General features: G+C 45.4%; 2 protein-coding genes and 1 pseudogene across 5 annotated transcripts in view; 1 reads left to right on the top strand and 2 right to left on the bottom strand.

Moving 5' to 3' along the window:
* The window catches only part of LOC144698328 (uncharacterized), a 694,970-nt gene that overhangs the window by 323,846 nt on the left and 347,605 nt on the right, over window positions 1–23,519 (bottom strand). The gene's annotated exons all lie outside the window — the stretch shown is intronic.
* Window positions 1–23,519, top strand: part of LOC144698352 (uncharacterized) — a 674,481-nt pseudogene that overhangs the window by 37,631 nt on the left and 613,331 nt on the right. The window lies entirely within an intron of this gene.
* On the bottom strand, window positions 5,387–7,723 carry LOC144698313 (uncharacterized). The gene is made up of 2 exons (XM_078570269.1): window positions 7,660–7,723; window positions 5,387–7,100 (listed from the first exon to the last, which is right to left on the bottom strand). Exon 2 carries the CDS (start codon window positions 6,995–6,997, stop codon window positions 5,618–5,620), a length of 1,380 nt encoding a protein of 459 aa, XP_078426395.1. The 5' UTR covers window positions 6,998–7,100; window positions 7,660–7,723; the 3' UTR covers window positions 5,387–5,617.

A 23,519-nucleotide genomic window follows, 5' to 3' on the forward strand; every position in this document is an offset into this window, starting at 1 on the left:
CTAGCTGGTAGAGGTTGCGGGTTTGGGAGATTCTGCCAAAGCTCTGGTAGAGTTGCAGATGTGTAACATCCCTCTCCTTCACGCCCTGGCTCTCCCATCTCCCTCTCTTTCCTCCCCTAGATTTTGTAGTTTTGTATAGGCCCTGTCCAGTCGTTGGGTTCCCTTTCCTAATAGGCATTGATGAATCCATTGTGTCTGAAAGCTTTCATTGTCACTTTTTCCTCGTGCCAGTCCCAAAAATGACCAGATTCATTCAGCTCAATTTCGTAACCTGCCTTTGTGTTTTTATGGATTCTCTCTCACTCCCTTTGGCCTGTTTTAAACTACTTTCACAGGGCTTGCAGTCCGGAATCTCAAACCTAACATCACATCAGGATCTGATGGTGTCGCCCAATTTATCGTAACCCACATATCATCGAATTTTGAACATGGAAGTTAAAAGCCTTGTTCACAGTGGGGAGAAACCGTATACATGCTCTGTGTGTGGACGAGGCTGCAGCCGAACAAATGACCTGTCGAACCACAGCCACAGTCACACTGGAGAGAATCCATGGAAATGTGGGAACTGTGCGAAGGGATTCAGTTACCCATCCCAGCTGGAAATTCATTGAAGCACTCACATTGGAGAGAGGCTGTTCACCTGCTCTGAGTGTGGGAAGGGATTCACTCAGTCATCCCATCTGCAGACACACCAGTGAGTTCACACTGGGGAGAGGCCGTTTACCAGCACTGTGTGTAAAAAGGGGTTTGCTGATTCATCCAACCTACTGAAACACCAGTGAGTTCAAAGTCAGGGGTGGCCGTTCACCTGTTTTGAGTATGGGAAGGGATTCATTCGGTCATCCCACCTGCTGAGACACCAGCGAGTTCACAAGTAACTGCTTGGGTTGGATTTAGTTCCTAATGATATTGTTGTCTGAAGCATATTCATTGGAGTGTGTTTCTGCTGATGTTAATAAACTCCAGCCCAGTTACAGATTCTGGATAAAATTCAAATAAATCAGCTTTGCGTTAAACACAGTGTGTTGAGTCTTTTTAATATCTTTAACACAAGTTTGTTCCTTTTGAAGGGCTCTCCCTCTCGCTTGTCTCCTCCATCCTCACCTCCAGCAACAATGTGAGGATCTCATGGAGCTTCTTTGTTTCTAAGATTGAGACAATCCGATCAGCTGCCTCTGCTGCTTCCCTCCCTTCCACTGGCCCAACGGGACAAACTGTGTCTGAAGATCCCACTTGCCCAAGCCCTGAACACACATTTTTCACGAGTTTCTCTCCTGTCTCCCCTTATGCCTTCTCAGTGCTCTCTCTGTGCACAACCTGCTCCATCGACCCTATTCCCACTAAACTATTGACCAAACAACCTCCCCATGCCTACTGACATTCACAACAGTTCTCTCTTTTCAAGTACTGTCCCGCTCTCCTTTAAATCTTCCATCATTACCACTGTCGTTAAAATAACAAACTCTTCACTTCTGCATCTTTGCATGCTGCCGCCTCATTCCCTGCCTCAATTTCCTTTGAAAAATACTTAAATATTTTGTAATCTCCCAAATCCATGTCCATCTTTCTCTGAACTCCAGGTTTGAATCTCTCCAATCAGGTTTCTGCCCCGCCACAATTCCAGAACAGTTATTTTGAAAGCTATATGACTGTGACAAAGGTAAACTTTCCATTCTGGTCTTTCTCGACCTGTCTGCGGTGGGCCCCTCTCTCACAGGCCTTGATTTCCGTCTATTGTTCTGAATGATTAACAGCATTAACCTTCTCCCTAAACTGTCCAAACCATTTATTGAAACTAGGGAACCTTCTTGTTCTAATGGTGTCATTCCATGTCTGCATTCATGCCCTGAAGTCAGCCCTTGAATTGTGTGTGTATTGTTTCATCATGTCCGCACATTTCAGTAACAAATGTTGAAATGTCTACTCCACATCCACAGGGTTTCATCTGTTTAAAGTCACAAAAAGAAAGGTCCAGCTTTCTTCTGGAGTTTGAGAGAAATTAGCTTTCAGAATGAAGCAGAGTTTCAGCCAATGAGGGAGAGCCGGGCTCAGCACCGCCCCTCATTCACTCCGATTGGTTGGAGGACCAGCCTCTCCTTCTCGACTATCCTGCCCCAACCCCTCTTCCTATTGGCCCGCAGCTGCCATCAATCAGCCGGGCATTGGGAGCTGTCAGGTGAGAGGTCAGTGTCGGGGGGCGGGGTTTACAAATCCCGAGGGCGGCCCCAGAGCCGAATCTGAACCAATGAACATTCTCCACTTTCTTCCGGCTTCTCTCCGGCACCAACCTCAAGCAGAGAGCGGGAGACTCCGAGCATGCGCCGTTCACCCGGACAACCCGCACCAGATAGAGCGGTTTCTGAGGCGCACCGGATTGTGGGTAATTTCGGCCGCCATTAGAAACAGTGTCTCAGTTAATCTTTGTCTGAACCCGGGGAATTGAGGGTAGGGTTTCTGTTAGCATAGGGGCTGAAGAATAATAAATACCATGTTCGAGCTCCAAAGCTTCAGACCAGGGTTGATATGGGGCAAAAAGGGAATTTACACAAGGGGGCAGACATATAGCTGAGGTATTAAATGAATACTTTGCACCTGTCTTTAGCAAGGAAGAAGATGCTACCCAGACCATGGTAAAAATGTGAAGTAATTCGGACACTAGATGGGTTTAAAAGCGGGAAAGAGGAAGTATTGAATATCCTATCTGTACTTAAAGTTGTTAAGTCGCCAGGACCAGATGTGATGCATCCATGGATACTGCAAGATGTGAGTTGAAATTGCGGAGGAACTGGACATAATTTTTCAGTCTTCTGTAGACTCAAGGGTAGACCCCAAGGACTAAAGATTGCAAACTTTACACTCTTGATCAAAAAAGGGCGTAAAGATATGCCCAGCGACTACAGACCAATTAGGTTAACTCCTAGAAACAATAATTCTGGACAAAGTTAATCATCACATTGACAAATGCAGGTTGATTATGGAAAGCCAGCATGGATTTCTTAAAGGAAAATCATGTTTAACTAATTTGATGGAGTTTCTTGAAGAGGTAACAGAGGAGGTTCATGAGGGCAATGCTGTCACTATGGTGTACGTGGACTTCCAAAAGGCGTTTGTTTAAGTACTGCACAAAAGATTTGTGAGAAAAGTTAAAGCTCAGGTTACAAAAGGGACAGTAGAAACATGGATACGGAATTGGCTGCATAACAGGAAACAGAGAGTAGCAGTTAGTGGATATTTTTTGCACTGGAGGAAGGTTTGTAATGGAGTTCCACAGCGGTATGGTTATGGGACCATTGCTTTTCCTGCCATATATTAATGACCTAGATCTTGGGGCAAAGGCAACATTTCAAAATCTGTGGATAATACAAAACTCAGAAAAATCACAAACTGTGAGGAGGATATTGTAGAACTTCAAAAGTTCATAGACAAGCTGGTGGAATGGGTGGAGAGGTGGCAGCTGAAGTTCAATCCAGAGAAATGTGAGACGATAAGTTTTGGCAGGAAGACAGTATAAATTAGGGGGTACAACTCTAAAGGGGGGTGCAGGAGCTGAGGGACCTGTGTGTATATGTGCCTAAGTCATTGTGGCAGGGCAGGTTGAGAGAATGGTTAATAAGTGATTCAGTTTCCTGGATTTTTTGAATAGGGGCACAGAGTACAAGAGCAAGGAGGTTATGCTGAGATTGTATAAGACACTAGTTAGACCTCAGCTGGATTATTGCTTACAGTTCTCGACACTGAATTTTAGGAAGGATGTGAAGGCATTGGAGAGAGTATAGAAGAGATTTACGTGAATGGTTCCAGAGTTGAGAAACTTGAGTTATGAAGATAGATTGGAAAGGTTAGCATGGTGGCATGAGAGAAAAGATGCTCAGAGGAGATTTGATGGAGGCATTCAGAATCATGAGGCGTCTGGACAGAGTCTATAGGAAGAAACTGTTCTGACTCGTGAAAGGATCAAGAACGAGAGGGCACAGATTTAAAGAAGTTATTCAAAGAAGCAAAAGCGATATGTGGAGAAACTTCTTATGCAGCATTGCAATTAAATTTTGGAATGCACAGGTTGAGAGTGTGGCGGAGGCAGGTTCAACTGAAGCTTTCAGGAAGGAATTAGACTGTTATCAGAAACGGGAGGACGTAAAGGGTAAGGTGGGAGAATGGGACTAGGTGAGTTGCTCTTTGGGAGAGCCAGTGCAAACACGATGGACCAAATGGCCTCCTTCTGCGTCATACCAATTGTGTGATGTGGTAAAAATTGTTGGTTAATCCTGACTGTCAATCTCTATCTCTATGTCTGTAAGAGACCAATAGACCATTGTTCTCCCAGTTTACATTCTAACAAGAAGTTCCAAATGTTTGTAGCACTGTGATCTTGTTGTGTGTCAATCTTGTGCAGAAGGGCTGATGAGGGTAGAATAACTTGGCCTGCAAGATACAGTCTGTGTGAGAGTGATTAGAATATGATTGTGTCATAGTTCAGTGAGACCTGATCGCTTACTGAGTGAGTGAGCCTGTATAAATATAATTCAGGTAAACACAGCTTGTCACAGTCCAGTGAGTTCTGATCACTGACTGTGTGAGCGAGTCTGTATAAATTAGTGATTTTCTGCTAACATAGGGATTGCAAAATAAGAATGATTAATATCCAACTCCTACCATCTCCATCCTGCAAGAATGGAGCTGTTGGCCAATGTTCAGTAATTAATCTTTTTCAGTAAAGTCTGTCATACATTAACACAAAATTGTTCTGCTATGCTCTATTTTTTAAGATGAATTAGCAAACATTTTTTACCTCTATGAGTTTGGGTTGTGAACTGGAACGTCTGCACGCTTCTCTGTTGATCTTATCCAGAAGGGCTAATCTGGAAAGAAGGGCTTGGTCTGTAAGATACGGTCACTCTGAGAGTGAAAATGGAACATTTTTATATCAAAGTTCAGTGACATCTGATCACTTACCGGGTGAGTCAGTCTGTGAAAATGTAACTCAGGTAATCACAGCTCCTGTAGGTGATTCTCTGGTTACAATGAGATCGATAAGAAAGGAATCAGGAGCTTGCAGTCCCACCCAGCAGGGCACCAGTGGAGAGGCATTGGAGGAGGATGGTTTGGTCAATGGTGTCAAAGACTGCGGACAGGCCGAGAAGGACTGTGAGGGAGAGTTTACCTTTGTCACATTCACATCAGATGTAATATGTGACTTTGAGAAGAGCTGTTTTGATACTGTGACAGGGGCAGGGATCTTATTGCACGGATTGAAACATAGAGTTCCAAGTCTGATGGGCATGGATTTGGATGGTGACAAGGGTTTGGTAGAGGGAAGGGTGGAAAGAAATGGAGAGGTAGTTTACAAGGACATTGGGGTCAAGGGTTGGTTTTATTGAGGAGAGAGCGATGATGGCAGATTTGAAGGAGAGGGAGAGCCCTTCAAAGGAATTAACGTGTGTTTGAGATATTAAAGAGACTCAAAACAGTGTGTTTAACACAAAACTGATTAATTTAATTTTTATTCAGAGTGAGAACCACGATGACAGGGCTGGTGTTTATTAACATCAGCAGAAACAGGCCCGAATGAACATGGCTCAGTCTGGTTGTGATTAACAGCAAAATCCAATCACTGCAGTTATTTGTGAACTCGCTGGTGTTTCAGCAGGTTAGCAGATTGAGTGAATCCCTTCCCACACTTGCAGCAGGTGAATGGCCTCTCCCCAGTGTGAACTCGCTGGTGTGTCAGCAGGTGGGATGACTGAGTGAATCCCTTCCCACACGTGGTGCAGGTGAAGTGCCTCTCCCCTGTGTGAGTGCGCTTGTGTGTCTGCAGGTGGGATGACTGAGTGAATCCCTTCCCACACTCGGAGCAGGTGAACGGCCTCTCCCCAGTGTGAGTTCGCTGATGTAAAATGAGTTGAGATGATCGCCTGAACCCAGTCCCGCAGTGAGAGCACCTGAACGGTCTCTCATCATTATGAACAAGTTGATGGGACATCAGTTCCCCGGAACTTTTAAAGCACTTCCCACAGTCTGGGCATTTAAACGGTCTCTCATCAGTGTGAATTCGTTGATGTGTCTGTAGGTGGGATGACTGAGTAAATCTCTTCCCACACTCAGAGCAGGTGAACAACTTCTCCCCAGTGTGAACCTGCTGGTGTCTCACCAGGTTGTTTGAATGGGCGAATCCTTTCCCACACTCGGAGCAGCTGAATGGCCTCCCCTCAGTGTGAGTTTGTTCATGTCTCAGCAGGCTGGATAACTGAGTGAATCCCTTCCCACACTCTGTACAGGTGAACGGTCTCTCCCCAGTGTGAATTCGCTGGTGCCTCAGCAGGGTGGATGAATCAGTGAATCCCTTCCCACACTCCGTACAGGTGAATGGCCTCTCCCCAGTGTGAGTGTGCTGGTGTATGGTGAGTTCAGATGCTCGCCTGAACCCAGTCCCACACTGAGAGCACCTGAACGGTCTCTCGTCAGTGTGAACACGCTGGTGTGCCAGCAGGTTGGATGAGTCAGTGAATCCCCTCCCACACTCAGTGCATGTGAACGGCTTTTCCCCAGTGTGAACCCGTTGGTGCATCACCAAGCTGGATGACTGAGTGAATCCTTTCCCACACTTGGAGCAAGTGAACGGTCTCTCACTCGTGTGAACTCTCTGGTGCCTCAGCAGATTGGATGAATTAATGAATCCCTTCCCACACTCAGGGCAGGTGAACGGTCTCTCCCCAGTGTGAACTCGTTGGTGTGTAAGCAGGTTGGATGAATTAACAAATTTCTTCCCACAATCTGAGCAGGTGAACAGCCTCTTCCTGGTGTGACTGTCCCGCTGAGTTTCCAGCTGAACTGTATCAGTGAATCCCTTCCTACAATCTGCACATTTCCATGGCTTCTCCCCATTTTGACTGCATTTATGTTTTGATGGGTCTGATGATCGGCTGAAGCCTCGTCCACACACAGAACATGTGTACGGTTTCTCCCCACTGTGAACGGTGCTTTTTCCTTCCATGTCCATAAACCGATGATATTCAGATCTCGATAAATTGGGCGATTCTATCAGATCCTGTTGTGATGTTTGGTTTGAGTTTTCCGACTGCAAATCTTCCCCTTCTAATCCCCTGTGAAATTGATTTAAAACAAGAAAAAGGGAGTTAGAGAGAACCCACAGAAACACAAAGGCAGGATGGCGTCTCCTCAGGGGCGCAGGTTTCTGCCCTGGGTCTTCATAGGACTGAAAAGACCCACAGATCTTTGGACATAGGGGGCAGGACGTGGCACGAGGTAGCAGAATTCGGGAAGCAGAATTTGCTTCCTTTTCCTTCTTTCCCTGTCGCCGCTCTGCCTCAGCAATAAGACATTGGGACTCAAAGGGTATTGCAACTTGATGGACAAATTGTCTCCATTCTGAACAATGGGAAACAAGCTCCTCCCAGTCATTCAAAACCTTGCCCCCTACAAAGATGGCGTCCCCGCATGCGCCCTGCTGCATATTGACCCCAATAAAGATGGCGGCCGATAACTGGGCCCGATTTATGGGGGTTGCGGCCCCCGCTCCGTGCAAGCGGGCGACCGCAAAGCTCAATTTTGGGGTTTCCTGATTGAACAACAAGTTTCTCAATCCGCTCCACCCACCCGCCCAATCGACCGCTCCCTCCGCCCAACTATTCCCTTCCTTACCGATTACGGGTCCGAGAAGCGTCTCTCCATCGCCATTACTCACACTGCGCATGCTTCACTCCCAGCCTGGTCCCGCCCCTCATTCACTCCGATTGGTTGGAGGACCAGCCGCTCCCGCTCGGTCCTCCGTTTCCGCCCCCTCTTCCTATTGGTCCGGACCTGCCGTCAATCAGCCGGGCATTGTGACGGTTTCAGATGGTGAGAGCGGCCACAGACTCAGCCTGACTTGCTGATTCTTGGCAGCATTTTCTGTTTGGGAATTAGAGCTAGAGATGGATGGTCAGTTCCCCTCTGTCCGGGGGGGGATTCACACTCATTTCCCTAGTGCACTGATTATCACCTTTTACTTTACATGAGAAAGTCCCCGGTTCAATCCCGGCTGGAAGCTTTGTGTTTACAATTGTTACTGAGGAGGAATTAACAGTGAGTTTAGTTTCATGTCGAACAGGGGGACAGTTATTGTCTCATTCTTTAAAATCCCCTTCTTCACCTTTAAACAGGGAACGATAATTCAGGGAAAACTGATCCACTGTGACCCTGAAACAAGATAATGTAGATGCTGGAAATCCGACCTCAAAACAGAAAATGTTGGAAACTCTCAGCTGGTCAAACAGCTTCTGTGGAGAGGGAAACGGAGTGAATGTTTCAGGTCTGTGACCTTTTATCCAAACTGGAAGGACTTAAAGATAGGGGACACCGTGTCGGGAGACGGGGGCCGCGTGTCGGGAGACGGGGAATGTATACTGTACACGTTGTTCACCTTCGTAATTCACAACAATATTCCTGATGTTCATGAGTTGCCTCACTTTCTTTCCCATTAATTCCATTTGCTGACCTATCAGTCTTGCTGCCATCTCGAACAAAACTGTTTTCACCACTAAGGCTCCGCTGGTATTTAATAGTCTTCATGACATCATCGCACTGGGACTGGATGACATCATAAGAGTCCATTGTTTCTTAATGACCCACATCAATAACAAGAAATGGCTGCAATTTCAGAAGGAATTGAAGTCAGAGGGCCCAGGAAAGATGCAAGAGAACGGTTCCCCTTCCAAGGAAAACAAACCCAACTTCACCTAACTGAAGTTCATCATCTCTCGTGAATCTTTTTTGCACACTCTCGAATGCCTCACATGCATCCTGAAGTGAGGGGCTCAGAATTGGACACAATACTGCAGTTGGGGCTAAGCCAGTGTTTTATTCAGGTTTATTCTAACTTGTTGATTTTCTACTTTATTCCCGATTCCACATGCTTTATTCACTGCTTTCTTAGTCTGCCCTGCCATCTTCAATGATTTGTGTACATATAGCCCCAGATTACGCTGCTCTAGCACCCTTTTACAATTGTACCCTTTATTTTATTTTGTCTCTCCTCGTCCTTCCTACCAAAATAAATCACTTCACACCTCTCTGAATTATATTCTACCTGTTTACATGTCTACCCATTCCTTCATCCTGTCTATGTCTTCTTGAGGTTTATCACTATGCTCCTCACTGTAAACGCAACTTGAAAATTTGGCTTCGTTTGCAAATTTTGCCCTGCACACACAAGTCTAGGTCTTTAATATATATCAAGAAAACAGTGGTCTTAACACCGACTCCTTGTGATCCGACTCTATATTTTTCTTCAATCTGAAAAAACAACCGTTTACCATGCGTGCTGTTTCCTGTGACGCATCCAATGCTGCCTCTGGCCCCATGGGCTTTAACTTTGCTGACAAGCCTGTTACTTGGCGCTGTATCAAATGCTGTTTAGCAATTCATGTTCACATCAACCGTTTTAATCTCATCAACATTCTCTGTTGCCTTAACAAATAACTCAAGAAATTTAGTTCAACACGATTTGGCCTGAACAGGCTTTAATGAAACCACAATTGTACAAATGACTTTATTTTGACCTAGATTCCAGCTTCTAAATGCTTTCCCACACAGAGGTTAAACTAATCAGGTAGAGTGCTTGGAATGGAAAAACGAACAATACTGCGATGCTTCAAATATGAACTAAGCAGTAAAAACTGGAAACACTCCAGCAGGTCTGGAAGAACCTATGGAGAGAGAAACAGAATTGACATTTCAGGTCCGTGAGCCAGTGAAATGGGGGAGGTGGGAAGAGGAACAGAAGGAAAGGTCTCTGAAAGGCTGCAGGGTGGGACAGATTAACTGACAAAAGATTTCATGATGTAAGGTCAAAAGAAGTGGTAATGGCCCCATTAAAAAAACAAAAGACGTGTCTAGATGAGATGCGAATGACACGATAACAGCAGTCTGAAACAATGTGGAGAAAATGATAGAGAAATGAGAAAGGAAAACAAATACTTAAAGAAACAAGAAACAAATGGAGGCAGAGATTATGATAGAAAATTGTTGAAGTCAATTTGATTCCAGAAGTCTGTGAAGTGTCTTCTTTTGACCTGGTAATGAACTGTTACATTTCTATATATTCTCAGGTCAGATAAAAGGTCACAAAGCTGTCATGTTAACTCTGTTTCTCTCTCCACAGATGAAGGCCTGACCTGCTGAGGAATTCCAGCACTTTAAGATTCATGTCAGGATTGTAGACTCAGAATTTTTAAAGGTATTGTCCCAAATTAATTTACCACATCGACAACAAAAGTCTCGGCCTCACGAAACTCCAGTCTCATTGTTTTATATTCGGGTCTAGGGATAACGTTCATTGTTTTATATTCGGGTCTGGGGGATAATGTTCACTGTTTTATATTCGGGGCTGGGGATAATGTTCACTGTTTTATATTCGGGTCTGGGGGATAATGTTCACTGTTTTATATTCGGGTCTGTGGGATAATGTTCACTGTTTTATATTCGGGTCTGGGGGATAATGTTCACTGTTTTATATTCGGGTCTGGGCGATAATGTTCACTGTTTTATATTCGAGTCTGGGGATAATGTTCACTGTTTTATATTCGGGTCTGGGGGATAATGTTCACTGTTTTATATTCGGGTCTGGGGGATATTGTTCACTATTTTATATTCGGGTCTGGGGATAATGTTCACTGTTTTATATTTGGGTCTGGGGGATAATATTCACTGTTTTATATTCGGGTCCGGGTGATAATGTTCACTGTTTTATATTCGGGTCTGGGGGATAACGTTCACTGTTTTATATTCGGGTCTAGGGGATAATGTTCACTGTTTTATATTCGGGTCTGGGGGATAATGTTCACTGATTTATATTCGGGTCTGGGGGATAATGTTCACTGTTTTATATTCGGGTCTGGGGGATAATGTTCACTGTTTTATATTCGGGTCTGGGGGATAATGTTCACTGTTTTATATTCGGGTCTGGGGGATAATGTTCACTGTTTTATATTCGGGTCTGGGGGATAATGTTCACTGTTTTATATTCGGGTCTGGGGGATAATGTTCACTGTTTTATATTCAGATCTGGGGATAATGTTCACTGTTTCACATTCGGGTCTGGGGGACAATGTTCGTTCTTTTATATTCGGGTTTGGTGCGGATTAAAATGAGGAGCCTCTTCAATTGAGGACAGTAACTGCATTTTTGGTATGACTTTAAACAAAATGAACTATCCAGGTGTGAGGGACAAACATTTTCCGATTTAGAGCAGTCAGTTTAGGCGAGCTTGAATCTAAATCCTTCAATTCTGTAAATTTAAACTAAGACCAGACAAACAGGAAGCTGCTGATGGTTAAAGGGGCCGGGATGGTGTTGCGGGGAGGTGTCCAGAGGAAGCCTGACACACGCACTGCACAGGGTGAGTAGAGGAAAGGGAGGAATTACTTGATTAAACAGGGAGCCAGGGACAATAGCGGAAGGCGGGAATCACTGGGAATGGAGCAGCGGGATAAAGACACCTCAGACAATTATTGAATGGTTACAGCACAGATGGAGGCCGTTCGGCCCGTCCTGTCTGTGTTGTTCACTGAAGGAACCATTTTCCTAGTGCCACCTCAGGGCTATGGGCCAAGTGCTGGAAAGTGGGATTGTAACAGATAGGTGTTGATGGCCGACACGGACACGATGGGATGAAGGGCCTGTTTCTGTGTTGTACAACTCTGATTCTATGACTTCCCTCCCTTTGCCCCGTAGCCCTGGGATTAAACAAGTCTTAAGCAAGACTTGTGTGAAACAAAGTGTTTAGGCGATGGGGTAGAAGCAATAAAGAATAACAACCTTTTCACACAGTGAATCGGGGACGGGGTGCAGGATAATGTAACTGTGCAGGTCACTGAGGATCCCCAAAGCCCATCAGCCGTCTGTATGCTGTATATAGAGGGTCCTGGGGGAGGGGGGAATGGAACCATTTGGGACACCGCACAAGGCGGGATGTCACCCCTCCTCCACTCCCCTGGTTACACAAATGACTCACCTTGGACTGTCCCACACCTGGGCCGGGCGGGGTCAAGGTGCAGGAAGCTGCAAGCTGGTAGATTGAGCTGTGAACTGGGTGGAGTTGAGGGGTTTGAGTGACAGGTCTGGGGCTATATCAGTATGTGCTCATAGTGACAACAGACCATTTAGATGCTCTCTCTGTTGGACTGGGTTCAGGCAATCACTTAATCTCACTGTGCACCAGCGAATTCACACTGGGGAGAGGCCATTCACCTGCTCCAAGTGTGGAAGTCGATTCGCTAGTTCTTCCACCCTGCTGAAACACCTGTTTAGGCTGTGACAAGAGCTTTAAAAACCCACATTCATTGATGGTTCACCAGTGCATTCACTCCGGTTCCACTCCATTCATCTGCTCTCACTGCAGGAAGAGGTTCAGGTGATTGTCCATCCTGCTGCAACACCAGTGAGTTCACACCGGGGAGAGGTCATTCACCGGCTCCATGTGTGGGGAGAGATTCTCACTGATGGAAGATCTTTTAAATGGGAAAGAGTTATGAAAGTTCTGTGGAGCTGATGTTCCATCAACGTGTTCACACGGACCAGAGCCTGTTCAAGTGCTGTCACTATGGGACTGGGTTCAAGTGATCATGTGAACTCAGTGTTCAGCGCACTCGCACTGGGGAGGAGAGCATTCATCTGTTCTGTGTGGGAGAGATTCACTCCGTCATCCCACCTCAATACACATTAGTTCTGAAGAGGAGTAATACCGACTTGAAACGTTAACTCTGTTTCTCTCTCCACAGATGCTGCCAGACCTGCTGAGCTTTTCCAGCATTTTCTGTTTCTAATTTTAGATTTCCAACATGTGCAGTATTTTGCTTTCATCTATACACATCGACTTGTTTACATGGGTCAGAAACCTTTTCAAAGTTCTGACCATGAGCCTAGATTTAAAAGCAAAATGGGTGCTGAGACACAAACACATTCACACTGGGGAGAGGCTGTTCACCTGCTATGTGTGTGGGAGGAGATTCACTCTGTCATCTCACCTATTGACACACCAGCGAGTTCACAAGCGGCTGCAGGAATTGGATTCTGCTGTTATTGCTGCTGTTAACCACATCCAGGACTGAACCATTCTGACAGCTGGAGTTTGTTTCTACTGATGTTCATAATCCCTGTAACTGGACTGAAGTTTAATATTCTGGATAAATGTGAAATAAATCAGGTTTATTTTACACACGTTGTGGATTTTTGCCTTTCCCACCTGGGTGTTTAACATCACCTGGCTGGAGCTCAGGAAGGACAATCTGGGTCGTGGATCATACAGCAGGAACAGAATTTCAGCCTGGACACAGTCCCTCGGGGTCACACTGAGAAGGACAAACAGCACTTTGCTCTTTCTCCTCTCTCTTCACTGACAGCAAAGCCCCCGTGTGGGTTAATCCTGAGGTGTGTAAGAAATGTGTCCCAGCCGCTCTCTTCCATGGTTCGGACCTCCTGGACCCAGAACAGCAGGCTCCTATACAACTGTGTTTAGAGTCAGGAGGAACAACGGTGAATGCTGGAAACGTGCTGTCAAATCAGAGGTTGGTGTAAAACTGTGATCTGTTTCTGACTGAAAGGGAAAATCAGGTTTAAATTTCCAGTCTGAAAATTACTGTGCTAATTATTCTATGAAGATTTACTGTGTTTGTGACAGACTAAAATCGATTACTTTAAGGCAGAATTAAACCCATTTGAAATAAATTTGCAAAATTCTGTATTAAAATAGCAGGTAGATGATTTCAGAGATACCTGTTAACTGCTGGGAGAATTATACAACAGATAAAGAAAGACCTGCAGCACATTTCCTGGAGTTCCCTATTTTATTGATATGTGTTAGACACCAGGATAACTAAAAATACTCAACCCTGAACATCCATGTGGTTGCAACCCTCAAAGTTACTCTGGGATCACTCCCGCCGTGTAGCTCCAGCACTGATCCTGCTGCAGGTTGGAGGCTCGGGGAGTGGGCCCTCCAGGAGTGGATTGGGAGAAAGCAGTGTTTCAGTATCCTAACTAATATACGGTGAGGAACCAGAGGAATCCTTACTGAGGAACTGTCTGGGGCTTTACCTCTGAGTGTAGGTCTAGGGGTGAATGATTCCTGACTCCCTGAACTGTCTGACACTGAACCCAGTTTGGAACAAGATGAATTCAGTGTCCAGGAGAACTGGGACAAAGATCACCCACAATTGAGGGAGAGAAAAGCAGCCATTAGAGAAGAGATCTTTGGGAAAGAAGATGGTGAACAATTGTGGAAATAACAGCAAAGCTTTCCCAGCTCCATCAGGAGTGGGAAGATGGTTAAACGTAATTTTGAAACACTGAAAAACAGTTGAGGACAGATTGAATCAGATTGCCAGTCTATGACAGAACTTTTAAATGACTGTTTCACAACAGTCTGCATTCCTGTGGATGATGCTCAGATTCCAGCTGTGGGATGTGCTGTCGTCAATAACATCATCAATATTAAAATAGAAAGGGATTGTCACCCTGGAGAAAATAGGGAATATCAAACTAGATGGTGCTCCAGGTCCAGATGATGTCCACCCAAGGGGGTTTAAAGAGATGGAACGGGTGCCCTGTGAGCCTCTTTTCCGTATCTTCAACAGCTCAATAGAGTCAGCGATTGTTCTCTGAGATCGGAAAGTAGCTCATGGTGTTCCCACTTTCCAAATCAGGGAAAAATCAGAGCCAGGGAATGACAAGCCCATCAGTGTGGCCACGATCACAGGGAAGATGCTTGAAGGTTTCTGATTCTGTTTCTGATCACTGGGGGAGAGAAGGATCCATTCGAGATCCTCAACATGGATTCCGGGAAAGAATGTCACGCCTTAGAAACCTGTTTGTGTTTTGTGAAGAAGTTGCTGTGCTGGTGGATGAGGGGAATCAGGTTGACATTGTCTATCTCAGGGTGTAATCCAACACCAGCATCTTGTATTTACACAGAGGGTTGTGGGGCTGGAGGAGGTTACAGAGATACTGAGGATCCGTTTGACATTGTCTATCTCAGAGGTGTCAAACTCCTTTTCCATGGTGGCTCTGCCAATATCCTGGCACTGGGTGAGGGCCACATTCAGCAGAAGTTATTAAAATGAAACAAGATACTGATAAACTTTATTAGTATTCACTGACATCTCGATTTTATTCACTGCTCCTGCTGCTCCTGATACCTGGCACCTCTTCACTTGAACCATCACATCAACACTTGGAGCAAATGACTGGGCTGAGGTCTGTCTCGGATAAAAACATGAGGACCTCTTGTCAGCACAGAATCAGAGAAAATATAGCACAGAGGAGGCCATTCAGCCCATCATGTCTGTACTGGCTGAAAATGAGCTGTCCAGTCCAATCCCACTTTCCAGCTCTTGGTCTGTAGTCCTGTAGGTTACAGCACGACTGGTGCATAACCCAGTACTTTTTAAATGTGAGTATTTCTGCCTCTACCACCCTTTCAGATAGTGACTTAAAATTCCCCAGCACCCTCTAAGTGAAAACATTACTCAACTCCCCTCTAATCCCCCCACCAATTACTTTAAACCTCAGCCCCCTGGTTACTGGCATCTCTGTTAATGAAATAGGTCCTTCCTACCCAATCTATCTGGGACCCTCATCATTTTATACACATCAATTAAATCTCCCCTCAGCATCCTCTATTCCAAAGAAAACAACACCCGCCTCTCCAAATCCTCCTCAGGGTTAAAATTCACCAGTCCTGGCATCATCCAGATAAATCTTTTCTGTGCCCTCTCCAGTGTGATCACATCCTTCCTGTAAAGTGCTGACCAGAACTGGATTGTGCTCTAACTAGTGTTTTTTATATTTCTAGAATAACCGTTCTCTCACCTTCTTTAACTTCAATGTGATGGAAACTCACATCTGGAACCTGTCAGCATTTGAAAGATATTTACAAATTTTCGAGGGTTCCTTACAGTTGGGATCTTCCTCTGTTCTGTCCACTCGAGGTGTTAGATAACAGACTTTCTCCTGGGAATATCGAGCTGGAGTTTTGGGCCATGAGGTGTTTCCTTGTTCATCTTGTTGACTCTAAATATTGAATTGTGTGGTTAGAGACACCAGGTAATCAAGCTGACAACAGATTATCTCACACTGACTTTATTAACAGCACTGCAATCATACAGATAGAGTATAGTTCCCCAATCAGAATAGGGATAATCACAGAATCTTTACAGTGCAGTAGGCCATTCGGCCCATTGAGTCTGCACTGGCTCCCTGAAAGAGCATTCCACCTAGTCCCACTCCCCTGCCTTATCCCGTAACCTTGGACATTCTCTCTTTTCAGGTAGCAATCCAGCTCCCTTCTGAATCCCTCAATCGAACCTGCCTCTACTGCCCTTTCAGGAAGTTAGTTCGAGACTCCAACCACCTTGTGGGTGAAAAAATGTTCCCTCACATCACATTTAGGGAGGGAACTTAAAAGCTTCACATCAAGGCAGGGCCGCCAATGATGGAGTAATTATAATCTTGGGTGTTCGAGAGGGCAGAATGAGAGGAGCGCAGAGGGTCATGTGACTGGAGATTAGAGAGATAGGGAGTGATGAGGTCATGGAGGGATTTGAAACTGAGGATACAAGTTTTAAAATTTAGGCAAAATTGACCAGGAGCCAATGTCGGTCAATGAGCACAGGGGTGATGAGTGAATGGAACTTGATGTGAGAAAGCTCAAGGTCAGCAGAGTTTGGATGATCTCATGTTTCCGTGTGGGGATGGGGTGAATGTGAGAGGCCGGCCAGGAATGTACTGGAACTATCACGTCTAAAGGTAACATGGATGAGGGTTTGAGCAGCAGATGAGCTGGGGGTGGGGTGGAGACAGGCGACGTTATGGAGATTGAAATATCTGGTATTAGTGATGGTGTGGATATGTGGTCAGAAACTCATCTTGGAGTCAAATATGACACCAAGAATGTGAACAGTGTTGTTCAGCCTCAGACAGTTCCCAGGGAGAGGGATGGACTCGGTAGTTATGGAACGGAATTTGTAGTGGTGACCGAAGACAATGGCTTTGGTCTTCCTGATTTTTAATTGAGGAAATTTCTGCTCATCCAGTACTGGATGTGAGATAAGCAGTTTGATAATTTAGTAACAGTTGGATGATGTCACCTAGTGGCAGCCTGTAGATGAGAAATAGGAGTGGCCAAGGATAGATCCTTGGAGGACACCAAGTACAAGGACTTTGGAGAGGAAAGGGAGGTTGGAGATGGGGTGGTAGTTTACAATGACAATTGTGGAAAAAGTTCTTTTTTAGGATGGGTGATGATGGTGGATTTAAAGGTGAGGGGAACAGTACCAGGAGAGAGACAGAACCATTAGCTGATATTGTTGAGATGGAGAAGTTGGATGGTCAACAGTTTAATGTGAATAGGGTTATGGGAACAGAGGTGGGTCTCATGGACAAGATGAGCACTGAGAGGGCATGAGGGGAGATGGGAGAGAAACTGGAGAAAGATGTGGGTTCAGGGCTCGGACAAGGGGACTTTAGAGACAGTTTGTCCCGGTGGGCTAGTGGAAGGGAGGGAAGCAGCAGAGGCAGCTGATCGGATTGTCTCAATCTCAGTGACAAAGAAGCTCTATGAGCTCCTCACACTTGTTGTTGGAGGTGAGGATGGAGGAGACAGGGGAGAGGGAGAGTCCTTCAGAAGGAACTAATTTGTGTTTGAGATATTAACAAGATTCACCAGACAGTGTGTTTTACACAAAGCTGATTTATTTGACTTTTATCCAGAATATTAACACCTATAACTGGGCTGGAATTTATTAGCATCCGCAGAAATACTCCCCAGTGAAAATCGTTCAGTCCCGGGTGGTGTTAACAGGAAAATCCCATCATTGTATTTAAAAAGACTCAATATTGTGTGTGTAATACAAAGCTGATTTATTTGACTTTTGTCCAGAACATTAATGCCTAGAACTTAACATCAGAGAAACAGACCCTAATAAACATCGTTCACTCCTGAATATAATTAACAGTAAAATCCAATCACTGTCTTTATGTGTGAACTCGCTGGTGTATCAGCAGGTTAAATGAATGAGTGAATCCCTTCCCACACTGGGAGCAGGTGAATGGTCTCTCCCCAGTGTGAACTCGCTGGTGTGTCAACAGGTGTGATAACTGAGTGAATCCCTTCCCACACTGGGAGCAGGTGAATGGCCTCTCCCCAGTGTGAGTTCGCTGGTGTACAGTGAGTTGAGATGCTCGCCTGAACCCAGTTCCACAGTGAGAGCACCTGAACGGTCTCTCGTCAGTGTGAACATGTTGATGGGACACGAGTTCCCCAGAACTTTTAAAGCACGTCCCACAGTCTGAGCATTTAAAAGGTCTCTCGTCAGTGTGAACTCGCTGGAGTTTCAGCAGGTTGGATGACTGAGTGAATCCTTTTCCACATTCAGAGCAGGTGAACGGCCTCTCCCCCTTGTGAACTCGCTGGTGTTGTTGCAGCCCTGTTGATCGAGTGAATCCCTTCCCACACCCGGAAAATGTGAACGGCCTCTTCCCAGTATGAACTTGCTGGTGTTGCAGCAGGTTGGATGACTGAGTGAATCCCTTCCCACACTCAGAGCAGGTGAACAGTCTCTCCGTCGTGTGAACTCGTTGGTGTTGCAACAGGTCGGATGAGTGAATGAATCCCTTCCCACATTCGGAGCAGGTGAATGGTCTCTCCCCAGTGTGAATTCGCTGGTGTCTCAGCAGGTTGGACGATCGAATGAATCCCTTCCCACATTCGGAGCAGGTGAACGGTCTCTCCCCAGTGTGAGAGCGCCAATGAGTTTCCAGCTCAGATGGGCATCTGAATCCCTCTTCACAGCCTCCACATTTCCATGGTTTCTCCCCACTGTGAACAGTGCTTTTTCCCTTCATGTTCAAAATCAGTTTACGATAAATTGAGCGACTCCTTCAGATCCAGATGTGATGTTTGGTTTCAGTTTCCCGACTGCAAATCCTCCCCTTCTAATACCCTGTGAAATTGATTTAAAATAGAAAAAAGGGAGTGAGAGAGAACCCACAAAAACACAAAGGCAGGTTGTGAAATTGAGCTGAATGAATCTGGGAATTTGTGGGGCTGGCACGAGGAAAAAGTGACCATGAAAACTGCTGGATTGTCATAAAAACCCAACTGGTTTACTAATGTCCTTCAGGGAAGGGAACCTGCCACTCGGTCTGGGCCTACACAAGACTCTGGTCTCCTTAAGATAACAGATAGGAACCGGAATAAACCATACGGTTCATTGAGCTGCTCCACCATTCGAAATGAGCATGGCTGATCACGGGCTTCAACTCCACTGTCTGAGAGAGAAAGAAAAGAAGAGAAGGGGGTAGTAGAAGCGGGGATAAAGAAGACGGACTTAATAGAGCTACATCTCACTGCATAAGTGTGAGCTTATCCATTCTGGCCGGAAGAATGAAAAGGCGACATTATTTAAATGGAGAGAAACTTCAGAATGCATCAGTGCAGAGGGATCTGGGTGTCCTCGTGTATGAATCGCTGAAAGCTAGTATGCAGGTACTGCAGGCAATAAGGAAGGCAATTGGAATTTTGTAACTTATTGCTAAAGGAATAAAGTATGAAAATAGGGAAGTTGCTGCAACGGTACAAGGCATTGGTGAGAACACACCTGGAGTACTGTGCACAGTTTTGGTTCCCTTACTTGAGGAAGGATGTAGTTGCATTGGAGGAGGCTCAGAGGAGGTTCACTAGATTGATTCCAGAGATGTGGGGCTTGGTTAATGAGGAGAGATTCAGCAGTTTATGCCCATACTCGCTAAAGTTTAGAAGTATGAGAGGAGATCTAATTGAGGTATATAAGGTGCTAAAGGAGACAGACAAAGTAGACGTGGAGCGGATGTTTCCCGTTGTGGGGTATTCTAGAATGAGAGGCCATAGTTTTAGGCTATGGGGTGGTAGATTTAAATCAGAGATGAGGAGGAATTGCTTTTCTCAAAATCTGTGGAATTCACTACCTCAGAGTGCAGTGGATAAACTTAAGGAGGAGATAGATAGATTTTTAATTCGTAACGGTTTGAAAGGTTATGGGGAGATGTTGGGAAATTGGAGTTGAGGCCGAAATGATATCAGCCATGATCGTAATGAATGGCGGGGCAGGCCCGAGGGGCTGAATTGCCTACTCCTGCTCCTAGTTCTTACGTTCTTATTCAAGAGTCAAGCCTGGTACAGAATTTTTTTTTCTAATTATTTGATGGTATATGGTGGTATATGGCTCGGTCAGCATTTATTACCCATCTCTATTTGCCCCTGAGAAGGTGGTGTTGAGCTGCCTTCTTGAACCACTGGCAGCTCAGCCTCACCTTCTCAATGTACATTGTCCTCGGGGAGTCAGGCATTCCCCAGTCACGTGCTCAGCCCTGGCTCCCCACTCTCATTCTCTTCCGGCTTCGTCATCCGGCCCAAGCCCCGCCCACTCCATGACGTCACCGATATGGCCGCACATGCGCCCTGCTCCCCGCTGAAACAAGATGGCGGCCGTTAAACCGGTCCCGGGGAAACAGCGGCTCCGGAGATTAGCAGCACCGGACAGAAACAGCCCGGGAGTTTCTTGTTCGCGGCTTGTGGCCTACATCGGGGGTTTCTGACGCCTTCCCGCCCACCCACCGTCGCTAACGTTGCCTCCGCTTCGCCGCGTCCTCACCTCCTAAAATCCAACAACCAAGCGTCTGTCCATAACAACAACAAAAATACCTGGGAAAACTCAGCAGCTCTGGCAGCATCTGCTGAGAGGAACACAGTTAACGTCTCGAGTCCATTTGACTCTTCAACAGAACTAAGGAAAAATAGAAGAGGTGAAATATAAGCTGGTTTAAGGGGGGAGTGGGACAGGTAGAGCTGGATAGAGGGCCAGTGATAGGTGGAGATAACCAAAATATGTCATAGACAAAGGGACAAAGAGGTGTTGACGGTGGTGATATTATCTAAGAAATGTGATAATAGGTGACATTAAGGGTAGAAAGCAGGATGAGCAAGGTACAGATAGGGTTATCTGTGGGGGTGGGGTCGGGGGGGAAGGGATCGAAATAGGCTAAAAGGTAGAAATAAAACAATAGATGGAAATACATTTAAAAATAATGGAAACAGGTGGGAAAATAAAAATTTATATAAATTATTGGGAAAAGGGGGGATCGGAAAGGGGGTGGGGATGGAGGAGAGAGTTCATGATCTAAAATTGTTGAACTCAATATTCAGTCCGGAAGGCTGTAAAGTGCCTAGTCGGAAGATGAGGTGCTGTTCCTCCAGTTTGCGTTGAGCTTCACTGGAACAATGCAGCAGGCCAAGGACAGACATGTGGGTATGAAAGCAGGGTGGAGTGTTGAAAAGGCAAGCAACAGGGAGGTCTGGGTATTGCTTGCGGACAGACCTAAGGTGTTTCGCAAAGCGGTCACCCAGTCTGCATTTGGTCTCTCCAATGTAGAGGAAACAGCATTGGGAGCAACGAATGCAGTAGACTAAATTGAGGTAAGTCCAGTTGAAGCACTGCTTCACTTGAAAGGATTATTTGGGCCCTTGGACGGTGAGCAGGGGGGAATTAAAGGGGCAGGTCTTGTTTTATCTCTACCTTTTAGCCTATTTCGATCCCCCCCCTGCACCCCACTCCCACAAGGGCTATCTGTACTTAGCTCGTCCTGCTTTCTACCCTTAATGTCCCCATTATCACATTTATCAGCTAATATCACCATCGTCAACACCTCTTTGTCCTTTTGTCTATGACATCTTTTGACTATCTCCACCTATCACTGGCCCTCTATCCAGCTCTACCTGTCACACCACCCCTTAAACCAGCTTATATTTTCTATTTTTCCTTAGTTCTGATGAAGAGTCATTCGGACTCGAAACGTTAGCTGTATTCCTCTCCGCAGATGCTGTCGGACCTGCTGAGTTTTTCCAGGTATTTTTGTTTTTGTTCTAGAAACTCACAACATTCTCTCCTCCTGCAACCTGGGCCAGGATGACCGCGCATGCGCCCTGCTGCACATTGCCCCTATAAAGATGGCGGCCGTTACCCCGGGCCTGGCGAAGGGAGAAATCCAGAATTTCTCGGCCCGTTCTCTGTAAACACAAGACCGGTACCTTGTTATTTGGGGTCTGCGGCCTGCACTGTGTCTTTATGAAGCCTCCCTGCCCACTCCGCTGGCTCCATTCCTCCTCATACACCCACTAACTCTGTTAGTTTGCTCCACTCGACATTCCCTTACCCGCTCTGAGCAGTTTCAGTGCCAGACCAGCACTGCGCATTCTCGTGAAAAATACCGCAATGTGCATGCTCCAAGCACACACCGTCCTGCGCATGTGCGGGGAGCTGCTGTAATGAGAATAGGGCACATTCTGTACCGCAGTGAATGCTGGGTGACCGCTCCGCCATTGAAGGGTAACGTTGTAGAATGAAACTGCAGTCCAGTAATCAGAATACAATGGGTGCCATCGGGACAAGGTATAAAGTCTTCGAATCAATTGATACAGCAACCATAATGCTCTGGGCTGTACCCTAATTCCCTCCTAGATGTTATGAAGAGCAGAACAAATACCCTGCAGTTAGATCCGAACTCGATGGAGTCTCAGCATATGGATTATTTTTCACTATACATGGTTCATTTTAACTCTGCCAACAGGAATGCTCTGACGGTGGATTAACTCCTTTGAATTTTAAAGTTGGTGTGTTTACTGCTTTGCAAACTGAATAAATCCCTTCGCACATGTGAAATATCTGGATGGTCTCTGGATGTGACTGTGTTCCTGTGTCAGTAATTGGGTCAATGGTGTGAATCCATTTGCATTTTCAGCTTGTGCACGTGAGCTTACTTAGACATTTTTAGCTGAAAAATGGATCTCAAACCTTATGGCTTCCACATTCTTAGCACTAATTAGTTAAAGAAAATCAAAATGCTGCAGATGCTGGCTTACTGAAATAAAAAAAAGCAGAAAATGCTGGAATTCTCTGCAGGTCTGGTCGCGCCTCTCGAGAGAAAAACATAGCTTTTAGCGGATTAGCGGGTCTGTGAGATTAGGACTAATTCTTTTGTGGATTCTCAACATAGACTTGTTGGAGGTGACAGTCTGTTTCTGTTTGGTAATATTTCTGAAACTTTTGGATGTCAAAAACGTATCAATGGATAAATGGCAGCATGAAATATTGGGTACAGTCGATGAAGCTTCACTAATAAATTGGCCTCCCACTATTGTGAGAACCTATTTATCATTCACATGGATTGGGACAGACTTTGGTAAACTGAGATGTCATGGGAATGTGTTAATTATTAATATCACCTATGGTGATTCCAGGTTAAATTACCACCAGGAAATCAGTTACATAGCGCATTTTAAAAAAAAAATTATTTTAATTATCTTATTTATTGTTATTTATCAGTCATATGTAGGCCAGACCAGATGAGGATGGCAAATTTCCTTCCCTAAAGACATGGGTAATCAGATGTGTTTTTACGAAAACTGATGATGGTCTCATTGCTTGTGATTG

This window comes from Cetorhinus maximus, chromosome 23, assembly GCF_964194155.1.
Source record: "Cetorhinus maximus chromosome 23, sCetMax3.hap1.1, whole genome shotgun sequence".
Classification (NCBI taxonomy): Eukaryota; Metazoa; Chordata; class Chondrichthyes; order Lamniformes; family Cetorhinidae; genus Cetorhinus; species Cetorhinus maximus.

What these genes read in the sequence shown, in the direction of transcription:
- LOC144698313 (XM_078570269.1), bottom strand. Translation starts at nt 6,997, where the DNA reads ATGGACATGGAAGGAAAAAGCACCGTTCACAGTGGGGAGAAACCGTAC.